The 19,667-nt window shown below is 38.8% G+C and overlaps 1 protein-coding gene across 2 annotated transcripts in view; it reads left to right on the top strand.

Moving 5' to 3' along the window:
• The window catches only part of NFX1 (nuclear transcription factor, X-box binding 1), a 74,295-nt gene that overhangs the window by 31,051 nt on the left and 23,577 nt on the right, over window positions 1-19,667 (top strand). For both annotated transcript variants that reach the window (XM_045469991.1, XM_045469992.1), the window contains exons 8-11: window positions 6,422-6,521; window positions 6,605-6,822; window positions 13,152-13,249; window positions 16,327-16,357. In XM_045469991.1, the coding sequence (XP_045325947.1) occupies window positions 6,422-6,521; window positions 6,605-6,822; window positions 13,152-13,249; window positions 16,327-16,357 (447 nt within the window). The remainder of the gene's footprint in view (window positions 1-6,421; window positions 6,522-6,604; window positions 6,823-13,151; window positions 13,250-16,326; window positions 16,358-19,667) is intronic.

Below are 19,667 nucleotides of genomic sequence, written 5' to 3' on the forward strand. Positions count from 1 at the left end.
CCTATAAAAAAGATGAACAACTTAAACAATGAGCAAAAGACTTGAACAGATACTTCATAAAAGAAAACCTATAAATAGCCAACAAACACACAAAAGGTGCTTAACACCTTTAAATACTAAGGAAAGGTAAGTTAAAACCACAATAAGTAATATAGTATAACCACTTTAGAAAACAGTCTGGCATTTTCTTAAAAGGTTAAATGTAGAATTTTATCATATGACCCAGTAATTCCATTCCTGGGCACATATCCAAAAGAGATGGAAATATATGTCCACAAAAAAACTTGTAAATGCATGTGCATAGCAGTACTAGTCATCGTAGTCAAAATGTGGAAGCAATTCAAATGACTGTCACTTGAGGAATAGATAAACAAATGTGGTATGACCATACATTGGATTATTACTCATCCATGAAAAGAATGTAGTATCAATACATGCTATGAAGTAGATGAACCTCCCAAACACTACGCTAAGGGAAAGAAACAAGTCACAAAGAAACACATACTGTGTGATTCCTCTGTTTTTACAATAGTCCCTGATCTGCAGGGATCCCAGGCTACAGTGTATTGATGCCCTATAGAGTTTTATTTTATTAAATTTTACCTTGGTGTGATGCTGTTGATCAGTGTTGGCACCTAAAATAAGTAACAGCCCTATGAAATGTTTTGTGTTGTGTACTGTAAGAATTTCATGTAAGGAACCGTGCCGTGTAATACTCAATTTCTCTTTATGGGTCCTCCTGGGAGAAATTCCTGTCTGGCTTTAGTTCCAAGACTGGTTGTTTTTCCTCAAAGACTATTGATCTTTTTATCTTAGAAGCCTCGAATGATTGACTTAATGTTTGTCTTTATAGTGTATTTCTTTTTAAGCTATGATTTTTTTCTGTGTCTCTACCATTGTTCCACTTTTCACATCTTTAATTTTATGTTCTTTTGTTATATTTCATATATTCTTATGTGTTGCCTCAAATTCATTTTGAGATAAGGCAGGAGTTAAGTATATGCTGGCAGTTTGGTCTTAACCATATAGATTGTGGTGTGAGAGTCCCTTTGATGTGGACCATTTATAGTTCTTAATTCACATTATTCTTTTACTCACCTATTCAACCAGATCTTTTTTGTACAAATTTGTATGGATTCCCGTCTCTGCCGTTGTGTTGCTGTGTAGTTGATTTTTCAAACCCAGTGGAAGGCTTTTTGTTTGTCCACAGTAAATATCTAGGGGACTGTTATGGCCATGAGTACAGTTTGTTTCTCTTCTCTATTTGTAATTCTCCTAGGATCCCTTTCAGCCTTATCTAGAGATTTAATAAGCATTCCTTCTGGGGGTTCATTCATGTGTTGATAAAAATGCTGAATAGGCTAAAGCTGGCAGCAGAGACCTTCCAGACTCCTCTGGTTCCATATTCTTCAGCCAGCGGTGACTCCATCCAAGTCTTCTGTCACCAGCTCATATTGCTGTCTCTTGTGCCTAAGGATAGTGGGGCTTTTTAGTATTGTACTCTGATTATTCCCTAATTGATCAGGGGCTCCATTTTGGCTTTTTTGGTTTTTAATTTTTTTGGTTTTTATTTTATATTTGAGAGAGAGAGACAGAGACACAGAGCGAGCAGGGGAGGTGCAGAGAGACAGAGACAGAATCTGAAGCAGGCTCCAGGCTCCAAGCTGTTAGCAAAGCTGTTAGCACAGAGTGCAATGTGGGGCTCGAACTCACGAGCAGTGAGATCATGACCTGAGCCAAAGTTGGATGCTAACTGACTGAGCCACCCAGGCGCCCCTCCATTTTGTTTTTATTGTCACAGTTTTCTGACCTTTGATTCTTTTGTGGTTTTAATTGAATTATAATTAACATACACTGTCATATTAGTTTCACATACTCATTAGTTTCAACATACTCATTTGACTCAGTGTTCTCCACAATAAGTGCAGTCACTGTCACCATATAATGTTATTATAGTATTATTGACTGTATTCTCTGTGCTGTACTTTTCATCTCTTTGACTTGTAACTGGCAGTTTGTACCTCTTAATCCCCTTCATCTATTTCATCCATCCCTCACTCACCTCCCTGTGGCAACTGTCAGTTTGTTCTCTGTATTTAAGAGTCTTGGGGTTTCTTTGTTTGCTTGTTTATTCATTTGTTCTTTAGATTCACATATAAGTGAAGTCATATGGTATTTGTCCTTCTCTGTTAGACTTATTTCACTTAGCACAATACCCTAGAGAGGTCCATCTATATAGTTGTAAATGGCAATGTCTCATTCTTTTTTATGACTAAGTAATATGCCATTGTGTGTGTGTGTGTGTGTGTGTGTGTGTGTATATATATATATATATATATATATATATATATATACACCGCGTCTTTATCCATTCATCTATTGATGGATTCTTGGGTTGTTTCCATATCTTGGCTATTGCAAATAATGCTGCAACAAGCATAAGGTGCATGTATCTTCTCGAATTAGTGTTTTTGTTTTCTTTGGGTAAATACTTAGTTGTGGAATTGCTGGATCATGGTATTTATGTTTTTAATTTTTTGAGGAACCTCCATACTGTTTTACACAGTGGTTGCACCAATTTCTATTTCTACCTGCATTGCACGAGGGTTCCTCTTTCTCTACATCCTCATCAATGTTTGTTATTTCTTTAAAAAAAATTTTTTTTAATGCTTACCTATTTTTGAGAGCAAGAGAGACTGAGCACAAGCAGGGGAGGGTCAGAGAGAGAGTGAGATGCAGAATCTGAAGCAGGCCCCAGGCTCTGACTTGTCAGCACAGAGCCTGACACGGGTCTTGAACTCATGGACCACAAGATCATGACCTGATCCGAAGTCAGATGCTTAACCGACTGAGCCACCCAGGCGCCCCAAATTGTATAAATTCTTTATATATTTTGGATATTAACTCCTCATTAGGCATCTCATTTGCGTATATCTTCTATTCCTTAGGTTGCCTTTTTGTTTTGTTGATGGTTTCCTTTGCTATGCAAAAGGTTGTGTTTTTTTTTTTTTAATTTTGTTTTAATTTTATTTTTGAGAGAGAGAGAGAGAGAGAGAGCACTAGCAGGGGAGGAGCAGAGAGAGAGGGAGACACAGTATCTGAAGCAGGCTACAGGCTCTGAGCTGTCTGCACAGAGCCTCACGTGGGGCTTGAACTCATGGGCTGTGAGATTATTACCTGCGCAGAAGTCAGACGCTTAACCTACTGAGTCACCCAGGTGCCTGCAAAAGCTTTTTATTTGATGTAATCCCAGTAGTTTATTTTTGCTTTTATCTCCCTATCCTGAGGAGACCTATCCATAAATATGTTGCTAAGGGCAGTGTCCAAGAGATTACTGCCTGTGTTTCCTTTTAGGAGTTTAATGGTTTCAGGTCTCTCATTTATGTCTTTAATCCAGTCTGAGGTTATTTTTATGTGTGATATAAGAAAATGGTCCAGTGTCATTCTTTTGCATGTAACTGTTTGATTTTTCTAGCACCATTTACTAAAAAGACTGTCTTCTACTCGTTATATATTCTTGCCTCCTTTTTTATAAGTGAATTGGCCATATAGGTGTGGGTTTATTTCTGACCCTTGATTCTTTTGTTCACAGCTGTCTGCTCATACCTCCAAAAAAAAAAAAAAAGTCTCTGTTCTGTCTGAGCAGAAACTTAGGAAAGAAAAGCCCGCTTGCAGAAATTCCCAGTTACTAGGGTTTGTTTACGAATTCATTGATTTCATAAATGTTGGTTGTGTTTCCTACATCTATATTAATTCATCCAATAAGTTTTTATTGGATAAGTGAATCAATTTTAGAACCGGAGATGAAACTGCACATGTACTTACTAGAAGGTGGAAAGTAGATTTTAAAAATCAAGAGTCTTGGTTATGTCTTCATTGATTTGAGGCTTCCCTTCTTCTCATTGAAAGTTTTTGGTCTGTTCAATACAGTGTTTTATTTTACAAACATTATGTCTCATGTTTAGTTAGAAATATTTATTTTAATTTTTACTAAATACGTGATTTTATGATTTGATGTTTTTATAATGTTACACTTATTCTAATGTTGATTTTTCTGTGTAAGTAGATATCTAAGTTGTACTGAGAAAGAAGGAAAGCATCATTAGGTCTGCAGGATTTCTAAATTGAAATCTTTTGGTCTGCATTTATTATGTAGGGTCAGGCATATTTGCATAGATTGATTTTAATGAGATAAATTTTCACTATCTTTTAAAATTTTTTTTATTAAAAAAATTTTTTTAATGTTTATTTTTTAGAGAGAGAGAGAGAGAGAGTATGAGCAGGAGAGGGGCAGAGAGAGGGTGGGGGGGGGGATACACAGATTGGAAGTAGGATCCAGGCTCTGAGCTGTCAGCACAAAGCCTGACGCGGGGCTCGAACTCACGAACCACAAGATCATGACCTGAGCCACCAAAGTCAGACTTTCATCCAACTGAACCACCCAGGCGCCCCTAAAAAATTTTTTTTAATGTCTATTTATTTTTTAGAGAGAAAGAGCATGAGAAGTGGAGGGGCAGAGAGAGAAGGAGACACAGAATCTAAAACAGGCTCTAGGCTCTGAGCTGTGAGCACAGAGCCTGATAAGGGGCTCAAACTCATGAACTGCGAGATCATGACCTGAACTGAAGTCGGACACTTAACCGTCTGAGCCACCCAGGCTCCCCAAGATAAATTTTCATTGTAAATTGAAAATGTAAAATGAGGGGCGCCTGGGTGGCTCAGTCGGTTGAGCGGCCGACTTTGGCTCAGGTCATGATCTCACACTCTGTGAGTTTGAGCCCCGCGTCGGGCTCTGTGCTGACAGCTCAGAGCCTGGAGCCTGCTTCGGATTCTGTGTCTCCCTCTCTCTCTGCCCCTCCCCTGCTCATGATCTGTCTCTGTCTGTCTCAAAAATAAATAAAAATATCTTAAAAAGAAAAAAAAGAAAATGTAAAATGACACTTAGAAAAATTATATAAGTTGATGAAAATTAATTCTTATCAGACTTTGTTACATTTTAATACATCAGAAGCATAACTCCTTAAACATATTTATTCCTGCCCTCAAGAAATAAAGAAACTCATTACTTCTTTTGTTGTTGTTGTTTGTAGGCTATATTTAATTAACATATTTAATTAATGCATCTAAAAACATATTTTATTTCAAAATGTTTACAATTTTTATAAAGTCCCAATAAATGCTTTTTGCTAACACCACAAAGAGCCATGGACATAGGACGGAGGCTATCACTAAAATATTCTTTTTTACGTATGAAGTTCTTGGCCTTAAATAATAAAGGGATCTAAATTTTGCAAGACGTTAATGATGATTAATAAGAAACATCTCTAAAACCACACAGAATTAACTGTAAAGAGCACCTCCTGACCATGGAAGTCGTTTAAAGGAGCAATTAAGTTAGGGCCTGAAGTCTGATGTTCTGTCACAAATTTGTAGTGATTGGGTTCACCCTCTACTTTTACCAATGTAGGCATATTAGAACTCATTATTTCTTGAACCCATTGGGAAATCTATAGAAGTTAGGCTGGGTTCTTTATCTATCAAATAAAACTCTTGAGTTGTTTGAACTTCTTACTCAGTATCAATTCTTTTTTTTTTTTTTATTTTTATTTAAAAAAAAATTTTTTTTTTTCAATGTTTATTTATTTTTGGGACAGAGAGAGACAGAGCATGAACGGGGGAAGGGCAGAGAGAGAGGGAGACACAGAATCCGAAACAGGCTCCAGGCTCCGAGCCATCAGCCCAGAGCCCGACGCGGGGCTCGAACTCACGGACCGCGAGATCGTGACCTGGCTGAAGTCGGACGCTCAACCGACTGCGCCACCCAGGCGCCCCACTCAGTATCAATTCTTAAACATGATTACTTCAAATTCAACAATAGAATACAAATTATTGAAGATTTTATATTGTACCAGTTTTTTTATTCCTTTTTAGCAGTAGAGAGTTTTTCCAAGCATTTTCTGTGAGCCCCAGTATATAAAGTACTAAATCTCTGCTGCTTGGGTTGAAGTGAAGATGGGAATGATTTAGTCATCAACTCCTCCACGACTATCACCAGCTTAGTTTCCATCTTCTGTAACATCTCCAGAGGACCCCAGGGAGCCACACAGTAAATGGCTCTCAGCTATGGCCTCATGGGTCGGATAGTAGCCTCTAAATTTAGAGAATTGCTTCACTTTAATGCTGCTTTGGGGATGTGCTGCAGAGGCACCATGGGATATCAACAGTCTAACAAGGCCTTTTTTACTTCTGTGCTAAAGCTTCTCAGGTGGGTCTTAGAGCTGCTATATATGCCACATTTATTTCTGCATCAGGTCTGATCAACATTAATGAGTAGCATTTTGTGCTTTCTTATAGATTGTTTGGAAAATTTTAAGAACCCATGCAGGTTACTAACCTTTGTTTTTTAAATTGTGTCCTCAAGTATGCTACTGTGGCAACACTTCCCGAGACGTGTTATGTGGAACAGATGTAGGAAAGTCTGATGGATTTGGTGACTTTGGCTGTTTAAAGATATGTGGCAAGTAAGGTTTTATGTTTTTCTCAGTTAGAATAAAGCTGTATTTTATGCAACAATTATGTAATAGTCTGTTGTTTTTCCTAACAGGGACTTGAAATGTGGGAACCATACGTGTTCTCAAGTGTGCCACCCTCAGCCCTGCCAGCCATGCCCACGGCTTCCCCAGCTGGTGCGCTGTTGCCCTTGTGGCCAAACTCCTCTCAGCCAGTTGCTAGAACTTGGAAGTAGTAGTCGGAAAACATGCATGGATCCTGTCCCTTCATGTGGAAAAGTGTGCGGCAAGCCTCTGCCATGTGGTTCCTTAGGTAACTAGTAGGCATAAAGTTGTCTTTAAAAATATGAGTGGAAGTGTTTGGCAGCAGTGACTTTATAAGGAGAATAGCGTTAAATTTTAGTTATAATATCAGAGGCTTTTTTTTTTTTTTTTTTTTTTCAACGTTTTTTATTTTATTTTTGGGACAGAGAGAGACAGAGCATGAACGGGGGAGGGGCAGAGAGAGAGAGGGAGACACAGAATCGGAAACAGGCTCCAGGCTCTGAGCCATCAGCCCAGAGCCTGACGCGGGGCTCGAACTCACGGACCGCGAGATCGTGACCTGGCTGAAGTCGGACGCTTAACCGACTGCGCCACCCAGGCGCCCCAATATCAGAGGCTTTTAAAAATATTAATGATCAAATTTGTGTGGGTACTTTTTTTTTCCTCCTCAAAAATTTCAAAATGTGAAAACTCACATTTACCCAAGTGATCTCTCCTTCTGCTTTGGGTATTTTATTGCTAACTCAGGACAGTTGTGAGATACTATCCCATGAGAGGGTTATGATTTCTCTTAGCCTACACTAGTATGGACACGATCTATCCTTTTACTAATCCAGGGTTCAGTGAGTGTTTAAAGGCATTTTCATGTAATAGGAACATGTTAAATAACTGGGTCAGATGTTTAAGAACTAAAATTCTAAGTACAATAAAACTTTAGCCATTTGGGTCACTCAAGAAATACATTTTCTATAGCTAATTTTCCCATATAGTTGAGGAGTAACACCTCTTGAGCATCACTTTGGATGGACAGTTTTCTAAAATTCACATTTTCTTCTTTCTTTAAATAGAGTTTATTGAAGATAAGTTTTTCCCCTTTGTTGACCCAGAGTCATCATTTTCCTGAACCTCAGTTGTCGTATCCTGCTGGGTACACTGGTGCCCTCGGGGCCTGCTGAGGTTTCTCAGGCAGTTTCCCCACACTAGTGTGCAGTTTGAATTGTTTATCTACTTGTTAAAGCTTTCGGTTGTTTATTTTCCTGGCAATGCTTTTAGCATTAGTGACTCTCCCTTTCTTCTGACGTGTGGCTTCTGATTACTTGGATATAGAAACCAGAAGAAATTTGTTTGAATTAGCTATAAAGTAATAGTCTGAGTTCTGAGACGTTCTGAGGCATTCCTTGGGGGAGGTGCTGGTATAGTTTTGCAATGACTTGGCACCTTCTATCCTGGGTGAGTGTTCAAAGGCTGTGTGTTTAGAAGAATGGATGTAGGCAACTGAGTTTGTCTAAGAGAGGTGTTCCTATAACTGCAGCAAAGCTAGAATCTTTAGGTTTGGTTTCCATGTTTATCAAAAATAGAGATTTCATATTTCTTCCAAACACCAGCAGGAACCAGTAGGTACATCCTACTGTATTTTTTACAGTCTGACTTTAAAATTGTGTGTAGAGGAGGAATGTTCTTTTCTCATATTTTAATACACGTTTCAACTGCATTAGAAAAATCAATTGTCTATTGGTTCTCTTTGCCAACTGTGAAAATGTATCTTCAGATAAACTCTGTAAAGTGAAGATCAAATGACTTCAAAATCAAGAAGGATGGTTAAAGTCTTCCCTTTTCAGAAAGCTCATGGGTCAGTTTTATAACAATTTTATATATGATGACCACAAGAAATCCTACCATGGGGCTAAAATATGTTGGCAATGAGAGAAAGACGAAATGTGAAATGGGTAATACAGGGGGACTTGAGCAAGAGAAGAATAGTAATTATCAGTATAAACCAGCCCCAGGGGTAGGATAAGAACAGATCAAGGGATTTGAGGGTAACCACTGTACCTCATCAGGTTTTTGGTCATAAAAAATTTGTAAGGAATTAGGCTGAGTTGGATTGAGAAGCTCAAAGACAAGCCCATGTGAAAACAGTGGCTCTCAAGTTTATTCAGATCTAGCTTATCCATAGAAAGTTTGCTGAGGTCTTTTAGTGTCTCACTCAGTAGGAATTTCTATCCTAGATAAATAGCTTTAGTACAAGACACTAGGTAGAGTTCTGCTTTCACAGTGGAAATATGAGGAGCTACATGGACCCACTCCCCAGCAAAACAAGCAAAACTGGGGAAAAGGAATCATTTAAAGTATCTGGAAATTGTCCGATGGGCATACCTCAAATGAGTATTTATTAAAGAAAATCTACTGAAGCTCAGTAAGAACAGCAAGAGTCTATGTTGTTTAAGTCAGTCCATTCCCTCCCTTCCACCCCCAGCTCAGCTTAACAAAAGCTCCACTCAGGATAGGTGTGCCAAGAAGATGAGGCTTCCTCTACCCCTAAGATCCCAGTCAGAGGTTACCAAGTCTCACTGGGAGGAGCACACTGCCAGCATTTTTCATCCCCTCTAACTCCAAATTGAAGAGGCTAAATTTCTGGGACACTGGCTGGCTCAATTGGTAGAGCATGCAGTTCTTGTTGGGGGTGTAAGTTCAAGTCCCACATTAGGTGTAGAGATTACTTAAAAATAAAATCTTAAAAAAAGAGGCTACGTTTCTGGTAGACACAGCTGAGAGTTGCAGGCTCCCTTCCATAAAGCCCACCCATAAGTCAGAAGTTTTACTCCAATCACAGCAGGTTAGAATATTGGGGCCCTAGTCATCTTCACCCCAGCTCATTTGTAGAGCAGAGGCTCTATGCTGAAAGATATAAGCCAAGAAAACCAGAGGCTACTGTCCCACTCACCACCAAAAGTAAGTAACTGAGACTTTTCCTAGGGAGAAAGGTAGTCCATAAAGAAGAGAGCTCCAAAGTACTCTCCAAAGGAAAGGACTTTAATTTGAAATAATGTAGAGAAGTTCAGGCCTAAAAACCCTTCAGAAAATAATAGCTCTTCTTGATTAAGGGCAGCTAGCTAAACTGTAAGCCAGCTAGTTCAGCAGAAAGAACCAGGGAAAGAGATAGCTAAGAGGAGCCCCTCTGGGGTCAGAACAGACTTCACAGACTTGCCTCAAAGACTACCCTTACCCGATTTCATTGGATCAGACTGCTGAGCAATTTATGCCCAACAGAGAGAAAGTAGAATGAAGAAAAGTGAACAGCACTTCAAAGAAATGGGAGTACTTTTAAGCACGCAAACATATGTAATGGGAATACCAGAATGGTAGAAAGCAGAAAAATATTTGAATAACTGAAAACTTTTCAAATTTATTGAAAACCTTTAATCTGTATATCCAAGAAGCTCAACTCCCAATAGGACAAATTCAAAATGTTCCACACCTAGACACAAGTAAAAAGCTGAAAGCCAAGGATAAGGAGAAAATCTTGAAAGCAGCAAGAGAAATATGACTCCTTACATACAAGGGAACCCCTATAAGATTAGCAGCAGACTTCTCATCAGAAACAATGGAGAACACTACATCACAACAAGAAGATACTGAGATGACCTATTCAAAAGTGCTGGGGAAAATATACTGCCATCCAAGAAGCTTCTATTCAGCAAAACTATCTTTCAGAAATGAAAATAAAGGGGCACCTGGGTGGCTTAGTCAGTTAAGTATCTGACTCTTGATCTCAGCTCAGGTCTTGATCTCAGAGTTGTGAGTTCAAGACCCATGTTGGGCTCCGCTCTGGGCATGAAGCCTACTTTAAAAAAGAAAAAGAAAGAGAAGGAAGGAAGGAAAGAAGGAAGGAAACGCAATTTATTGCTAGCAGATCTACTTCACAATAAATACTAAAGTAGTAAGTTCTTCAGACTGAAAGCAAGTAAACCCAGATATAAATTCATATCCATATGAAAAATCAAAGAGTAAATGTAATTGCATAATTATAAAAGACAGTATAAAAGCATATTCTTTTTGCAGCTGACTTAAAAAGTAGTTGTATAAGATAATATGTAATTGTATTATTAGGGTTGTAACATGTGGAAATATATCTGACAATAAGAGCACAAAGGAGGTGGGTGAGATCAAAGTAAGGAAGTAAGGAAGTGACACCAAGTGATAACTCAGATCTGTAGCAACAAATGAAGAAAATCAGAAATGGTAGAGATGATAAATGTAACAAACTATGAATGTATGCTTGCTCTTTTCTGTTTTAATAGACATAACATTACATAATAGTATATTGTTGGGTTTGTAACATGTAGAGGTAATAATAGCATAAAAGAGGAGAGAATAGAGCTACATAGGAGTAAGGTTTCTCTATCTCACTGGAATTAGGTTAGTATAAATCTGAAGTGGATTCTGGTAAGATGTATATCGTAAGTGGGGCGCCTGGGTGGCTCAGTCGGTTATGCGGCCGACTTCGGCTCAGGTCATGATCTCACGGTCCGTGAGTTCAAGCCCCGCGTCGGGCTCTGGGCTGACAGCTCAGAGCCTGGAGCCTGTTTTGGATTCTGTGTCTCCCTCTCTCTGACCCTCCCCCGTTCATGCTCTGTCTCTCTGTCTCAAAAATAAATAAACGTTAAAAAAAAAAAAAAATTAAAAAAAAAAAAAAGATGTATATCGTAAGTCCTAGAACACCCATTAAGAAAATAACCAAAAATAAATATAGTGAAATGGGGTGCTTGAGTGTCTCAGTTGGTTGAGCCTCTGACTCTTGATTTCAGCTCAGGTCATGATCTCATGGTTCATGGGATTGAGCCCCTGCTTGGGATTCTCTCTCTCCCTCCTTTTCTGTCCCTCCTCTGTTCACGCACGTGCACACACACTCTCAAAAAAGAAATAAACACGGGGGCACCTAGGTGGCTCAGTTGGTTAAGTGGCCGACTTCAGCTCAGGTCATGATCTCAACTGGTTTGTGAGTTCAAGCCCCACATCTGGCTCTTTGCTAGCCTGGAGCCTGCTTCAGATTCTGTGTCTCCCTCTCTCTCTGCCCCTCCCCTACTCACACTCTGTCTTTCTCAAAAATAAATAAACATTAAAAATTTTTTAAAAATAGGGGCGCCTGGGTGGCTCAGTCGGTTAAGCCTCTGACTTTGGCTCAGGTCATGATCTCACGGTTCGTGGGTTCGAGCCCCGTGTCAGGCTCTGTGCTGACAGCTCAGAGCCTGGAGCCTGCTTTGGATTCTGTGTCTCCCTCTCTCTCTGGCTCTTCCCCATTCATGCTCTGTCCCTCTGTCTCTCAAAAATAAATAAACATTAAAAAGTAAATCTCATCGATTTAAAAAAAAATTTTTTTTTAATAAATAAAATAAAATAAACATTTAAAAATATGCAGTGAAGGGGCACCTGGGTGGCTCAGTCAGTTAAGCATCTGACTTCGGCTCAGGTCATGATCTCATGGTTGGTGGGTTTGAGCCCCGTGTCGGGCTCTATGCTGACAGCTCAGAGCTTGGAGCCTGCTTGGGATTCTGTGCCTCCGTCTCTCTCTGCCCCTCCCCCACTCATGCTCTGTTTCTCTGTCTCAAAAATAAATATTATATATATATGTGTGTGTGTGTATATATATATATATATATATATATATACACATATATATATACATATATATACATATATATATACATATATATATGTATACACACACACACACACATATATATAATATACAGTGAAAACTACAATTAAAGGAAAAAAATGTTAAATTAGAAACTTAATGCAAAACAAACCAGTAAAGGAAGATTAGATTAACAAAGTCATGAGGCATACAGAAAAATAAAAGTTAAATGACAGATATAATCCAGCTGTATCAATAATAGTATTAATGTGAATGGATTAAACTCTTAAAAAGCAGAGATTGTCCAACCAAATTTTTTAAAACACAAGATTCAACTATGTGGTATCTTCAGGAAACAGACTAGAGTTAAAGATAAAATAAGACTGAAAATAAAAGGATGGAAAAATTACATCATTTAAACAGCAGCCCCAAGAGACTTGTGGCTGATCTCTGAGTGGTCCTCAAGACAGGACTTGTCCTAAACGTATTTAGCAGAATGAATGGTAGGTCTCTTACCACCACATGGTCACAGAGCTTGAGTCACTGAGATTATGGATCATGATTTCTGATTGTTTATGATCCCCAGATTATTTTCAGAGTCAAGAGTACTTCAGTAAAGTCGTCCATGGCTACAATTTTAAGGAGATTCAAGTCTAACCTTGAGACTTGAGGCCTAAAGAAAGAAGTCAGAAGATCTGTTTTTTGACTTAGGCAAAGAATCATGCACTCCAGAGGATATGCCAGTGACTAATTCTGGGCCCTGTCTTTGCCGGAAAAGGTCCAGCCTGCCAGATGAAGGGAAGATAGGGGAAGAGGCATTGACTACATCCTTCTTCCCTCAACTCTGATTCTGGAGTTGTAGGCAATAGAAGTAGAAGACCAGTGTGGCTAGTGAACTTGGGTGTCTGAAAATGAGTACTTGCAATGTTCATTCCTAGCTCTTTTCATTTTTATTAAAGATTTCATTCATACCTGCGAAAAGCTGTGCCATGAAGGAGACTGTGGACCATGCTCTCGTACATCAGTTATTTCCTGCAGATGCTCTTTCAGAACAAAGGTAAATCCTGAACAATGTTAGTGCTGTTACCACCAGTACCTTTTAAATTCATGATTATGGGATGGGAAGAATTTTAATCCTATCATACTATATATGATTTATTCAACCCAGCCAGTGTATGCTGACAGCAACCATGGGTCCGTTGTATGGTAGATATAGGCTGTGGGTCAGGTAGCACTCTAAGCTCAGAGGCCAGTAATGGGGCTGAGGCAAGTATCCAGATAGCTCTACCAAATAAAAGTGTGATAATGCTAGATGCTAGGAGAGAACAAAAGCACTGTTGCTAACTAAGAAATTGGAGAGAACGTAGTCCATACGATCACCCTTATCTCTGACAGTCATTGCAAGAGTTTAGACAACTGCTGAATTAGAGTAGTTAGACCATCCTAACTTCTGATACCAACTGCAGTCCAGTGTCCCTAAGACCACCCTCAGGGTTTGATAATTCACTAGAACTCAACAGAACACAGTTTATTACAGGGGAAGGATACAGATTAATATCAGCCAGAGGAAGAAACATGCAGGGCAGAGTCTCAAGAAAGTACCAAATAAGAAGCTTCTAATTGTTCTCTCCCTGTGGAGCTGGAACAGCGTTAACATTCTCAACATCATTTTGTGATAATGTGCATGGAGTGTTGCCAACCAGGAAAGGTCACCCAAACCTGGGTGTTCAGTTTTTTACTGAGGCTCCATTGTGTAGACATGGTTGACTGCCCATGTGGCTGGTCTCAATCTCCAGATTGTCACCAGAGGTCTGCCATTACTGTGTGACCCAAAGTCCCCATTCTAAGTCATATTATTGGTCTCTGTGGTGTAGCCAGTCCCCACGCTAAGATTTTTCAGTATGGCCAGCCTGTACGCTAAATCATGTTAGACTATGTGATGACCCAAGGCCTCAGGCAAACAATGACACTCCTTTCAGGCATGATATTCCAGGAGCTTAGAGATCACTTCCCAGAAGGCAGTGGCAAAGGCCAGATCACCCTTTCAGTAAGGTTAATTATTCACTATACAACTGTTTTTGTCAATTTCTTCTTTCTGCCCTGGGCAGTTTTGATTGGACTTTTTGTTATAAAAGGGACATCTTACCATTTTGGAATTCATGCCCATTCCTATGTTTGTAACCAGAGGCAAGAGCCTTTCTGTCTTTGGGAAATCCAGCTTGGAGAACATAGCAGCTATTGATCTGTCCTCTCTGACCCACCTTCAGTGCATATTCAACTGCTACCAAGCCCAAGGGCTGGGTAGCAGCTGACTTGCAAATGATTCTGAGGATCTATTCCAGAAATTGGCAGCTAGCTTACTGGGTAAGCTTTAGAATAAAAATGTAAAAATAATGTAATTTACATGTGGCAAAAGATGTGTGTGCGCATGCGTGCACACACACGGCTTTTTTCCTGAAAGAAACCAGAGTACATGGGTCAGTAGAGATATTTTGAATGTCAGACACAGGATCTTAAAAACTGTGAAATACTGTGATTTAGTAATCACAAATTTAGTGATCCCCAGAGGTGCTGGTTGTGACCAAGAAGCACAAGCAGAGTTGGGATGTGTGAGCTAGAAATGGCTACTGTCTGTTTGCTTCTTTCTCCCCAACAGTCCTGTTCTCTTTGTGCTTTTTTGATTCTCATTCACTGTCTGCCCTCACTCTAATAGCAGATCCCATGGCAATGAGCATATTCATGAAAAGCTGTGTATAAAGTGAATTTTTGCAAATAAAAGTTTTATTCTAAAATTGCTGGAGGCACTCACTGTCAGTATGAATTCTATTGAAACCTTTGACAAAGTGAAAAATCTCTTTGCAATTGATGGTCATCACCTCATTCTTCAGCCAGATTTTTCATGAAATGTCTTTTGTAATGGAATGGGCTTTTCCATGGAAGTGAGTTTTCTAGAGAAATAAAACTTATTTCTTAAAGCTTCAAAGGTGGTTTTCTTTTCATCACTTTGGTGGGTATCTGTGAAAAATGTATGCTGTACTACCTCTTACCAAAGAATACTGTATTTAAGTTTTTATTGGTAATTCATATTGATTGTCAGGATCTACAGGAGCTCTCCCTTTCCCTGCAATTAAGATAACCACTCCAGTATGTCATTTCTTCTCTGCAGTCCAGTGTTTGCATTAACTGGAGCACGCACTCTAGCAATTTCATGACTCACCTTTGCTTTGTATCTCCAGGGAACATATGGGCAACTCTTCCTTATCATCCAACCCAGCCAACTAATGTATCTAAGACATCTTTGTAGCCAAGAATCTTCCATTTCTTAGACTTTTGCTTCTGTTTTCAACTCTAGTAACTGCCCTTTTCTTCAGAGCCCTTTTCACTAAGAAAGAATATTTTTAGCATTTTGCTAGTTTCTGAGTACCTAGCAACCTGTAAATGACATCAAAGCCAAATTCAGATGTAGATACTGGGCAGCCAGGCTCACTCTCCCCCAAGTGACTGACTTGCTTCCCACACAGCATCCTCTCCACACATGTTATTTGGGATCATGCCTCAGCAAGTTACATATGGTAGATCTTTGGGGTCGTTCATACATAATTACCAAAGTCATAAAACTGAATGCCAGAGGACTACTATATTCTACTTTGCTGCATTTCTGCAGTGTCATGCTGCTCTTAAGTGTGTTGACCTGTTTGCCTCTGGTACCAGATTATTACATATTTTCAATTTTTCTGCTTTTTGTGGCTTTTTCTGTCTCCTTTGCCAGGCAATTTTTTTTCTTTGCTTTATGTACTTTTAGCAATCCCTCCTTCCATTCAGATTTTATAATTCCTAAAATCTACTTTCAATTAGGAGGCCAGACCACAAAGATTGTTACAATTATATTTGCACGAAATGTCAGTAAACCAGGAGCCCCACTGTGAGTAAAGCATATTCATATAGAAACTGGGCTAACCTAGCTCCAGATAGGTGAAGTTGGCGAATAAGTGACTACCAGAAAAGTATAGGATATTTAGGGTGTACATGTTATATATAGCATTATACTCTAGTTGTGTTGTTTCATTTGTTCCTAAAGGAGTTACTGTTGGTTTTTTGTTGTTGTTGTTTTTTTTTCTTTTCCTTTTTCCATAGGAGCTTCCATGTACCAGTCTCAAAAGTGAAGGTATGACTGAGAATGGGCATGAGGGGACTTTCTGGAGTAAAAGTACTTGTTCTGTTTCTTGATAAGGGTTTGTATTATATATGTCATAATTCAGCAAAGGTACACTTAAGATTTGTATATTTCATTTTATATGTTTCATTTTCTTTTGCCTCAAAAGAAAAGTAAAAATCATAAGTTCTGGTTAATTAAGTTCTAAAAAAGGTAAGTGTAGTCATATCTGCAGTTTACTTTAAAATGTATCAAATATTAAGGTAAATTGATAGGTGGATAGAAAGGTGAAAAAATAATGGTAAAATCTCAGTAATGGGCATATGGATATTCACTGTAAAGTTGTTTCAACTTTTATGTTTGGAAATTTTCATAATAAAATGGTAGTAGTGGGGGTGAAGGAGAATAATACCTAATGCAGCAAGCTTTTTACATACTGACTCTGATGCTAGATCCCCTTAAAGCTTCATATGACTGTTGGACACCTGGAACAGGTACTCAGCCAGCAAACCTTCTTAACCTTGAGGCCTACAGTATTGTTTCTTCCTTTGTCTTTGATCCTGACATCCCACACTATTAAGATTCTGTCTTTTGCTCACCATCACTTAGTCTTTTGTGTAAGCCACCTTAATATCTGTTTGGAAAAGTGATAGAAGTTAAATGTGTACAAAATAAAAAGATCTTATTCTGGCCAGGAAGAAAGCTGTTTTAGATTAGGATGCTTTTGTCTGCAGGTATCAAAAACCCAAGGAAAAATAACTTTAGCAATAAGGGGCTTTACTGTCTCACGTAATAGGAAGTATGGAGGCAGAACAAGTCCAGAGTTGGTTAATTCCAGCCTCCTGATTCCAGGACTCCCGTTCAGCTTCTCTGATTTTCTTGGTTTTCTCCTCATGGATATAAGTTAGCCACAACAAGTCCACACATCAACATCTTACCCAGCAATATCTAAAGGAAAGAAAGAGATTCTTAAGCTTCCTTTCCTTCTCAAGAGCAAGGAAGACCATCCTGAGAGGACCTCAGTACACTTTGTATCACATGCTCCTGCCTAAACCCAATGTTAGCAAAGAAAATGGAATTAATAGTCTAGACTTTTCTACATTCACCCCTGAAACTAGGAGCACATGGGTACCTAGTTTCTGAGCAGAATTAAGCCTCTGTTAGCCTTAAGAAGGTGGGGAGTGGGGGGCGCCTGGGTGGCTCAGTCGGTTAAGCGGCCGACTTTGGCTCAGGTCATGATCTCACGGTCCATGAGTTCGAGCCCCGTGTCGGGCTTTGTGCTGACAGCTCAGAGCCTGGGGCCTGTTTCAGATTCTGTGTCTCCCTTTCTCTGACCCTCCCCCGTTCATGCTCTGCCGCTCTCTGTCTCAAAAATAAATAAACGTTAAAAAAAAAAAAGAAGAAGGTGGGGAGTGGTTGTTTGGAAGGTAAGCAGAAATATCTGCCTTAAAACCACAGTCAAAATTGTGGTTATTAAAAATATAATTTGAAAAAATTACATTAATATGCTTTTAAAGTTAAAAAAAAAAAAAAGGAATAAAAACAATATAAAGGAAAAAGTGAAAATACACCCTAACCTGATTTTTCCCTCCTCCCCTTCCCTGATGAAACTGTTACTAGTTTGTTGGATTTGGGTCCAGATATTTTTCTGTATTCATATAGCTTTATACATCTGCCAGTTAGTTTTATTTTTTTCTCCTAAACTTAATTTTATACTAAACATATTGTTTGCAATTTGTTTTTTTTTTTTTTCTTCCCTCAAAGACATTTTCTTTGTCAGTGTATGTAACTCTCCCTCTTTCACAGTATTCTGTATGTGGGTATGCCACAGTGAGGTTCACTCTTGCCCTCTTGGTGATCATTTAGTTTGTCTCCAGTTTTTCCCCATTATGAATAATCCAGTATCCATCTTGTCCCACTTTTTAAAACTTTATCATGAAAATTTTTAACTGTATGTGAGAGTAGAAAGATTAATATAATAAACCCCTATGCACCTGTCACCCATCATCAGTAATCAGCATTTTGCCTATCTTGTTTCCATCCCTTCCTTCCCTCCTTTTTATTTTCACTGAAGTACTTTGAAAATAAATCTCAAACATCATTTCACTCATAAACACTTTAGCACCTAGCCTATTTTTAAAAATTGAGGTAAAATTCACATAATGTAGAATGGGCTGTTTTAAAGTGTACAATTCAGGGGTGCCTGGGTAGTCAGTTGGTTAAGTGTCTGACTCTTGATTTCAACTCAGGTCATGACTTCATAGTTCATGAGGTCGAGCCCCATGTCAGGCTGTGCGCTGACAGTGCAGAGCCTGCTTGAGAGTCTCTCCCTCTCTCACTGCCCCTCCCCTGCTCACTTTCACATGCACTGTCTCTCTCTTAAAGTAAGCATTTATTTAAAGTGTACAATTCATTGGCATGTAACAGATTCACAGTGTTGTGCAACCATCACCTCTATCTAGTTCTAAAACATTTTCATACCTAAGGGGGAGACCCTGTATTCATTAACTTTTCACTTCCCACTCACTATCCCCTCAAGCCCCCAGGAACCACTAAATTGCTATGGGTTTACCTATTCTGAGTATTTCATATAAATGGAATTCTATAATACATAACCTTTTTATACCCAGCTTTTTTCACTTAGCATGTTTTCAAGATTCATCCATGTGTAGCACATATCAGTACTTCATTCCACTTTATGACTGAATAATACTTCATTGTGTGGATATATCGCAATTTATTCATCTGTTGATGGACATTATGGGTTGTTTCGATCTTCTGGCTATTTGGATTAGTGCTACTATGAACATTTGTACACAGTTTTTGTTTAAATTTTTTTGGATACATACCTACAAGTGGAGTTGATGGATCATATGATAATTGTGTGTACTTTTTTAAAGAACTGCCACAGCAGTTTTCCGTAGCACCTACATCATTTTACATTCCCGCCACCCAGACACCCCACTTATTTTTTTGTTTTTATTTTTGTTTCTTATGTGTTTTTTTTCTTAAAGCTATCCTATGTAGATATGAAGTGATATGTCATTAAGGTTTTGATTTGCATTTCCCTAGTGATGCTGAACATTTTTAAATGTACTTTGCCATTTGTAATCTTCTTTGGAAAAGAGTCTGTTTAAGTCCTTTGTCTGTCTTTTAATTGGGTTCTCTTCTTGTTGAGTTGTAAGAATTCTTTATGTATTTTAGATCCTAGAGCTTTATAGATAGATGATTTGCAAATATTTTCTCCTGTTATGTGCGCTGTCTTTTCACTTTCTTAGTGGTGTCCTTGGTACACAAAATCTTTCAGTTTTGATCAAGCCCC

This window comes from Leopardus geoffroyi, chromosome D4 (assembly GCF_018350155.1).
Source record: "Leopardus geoffroyi isolate Oge1 chromosome D4, O.geoffroyi_Oge1_pat1.0, whole genome shotgun sequence".
In the NCBI taxonomy this organism is placed as follows: domain Eukaryota; kingdom Metazoa; phylum Chordata; class Mammalia; order Carnivora; family Felidae; genus Leopardus; species Leopardus geoffroyi.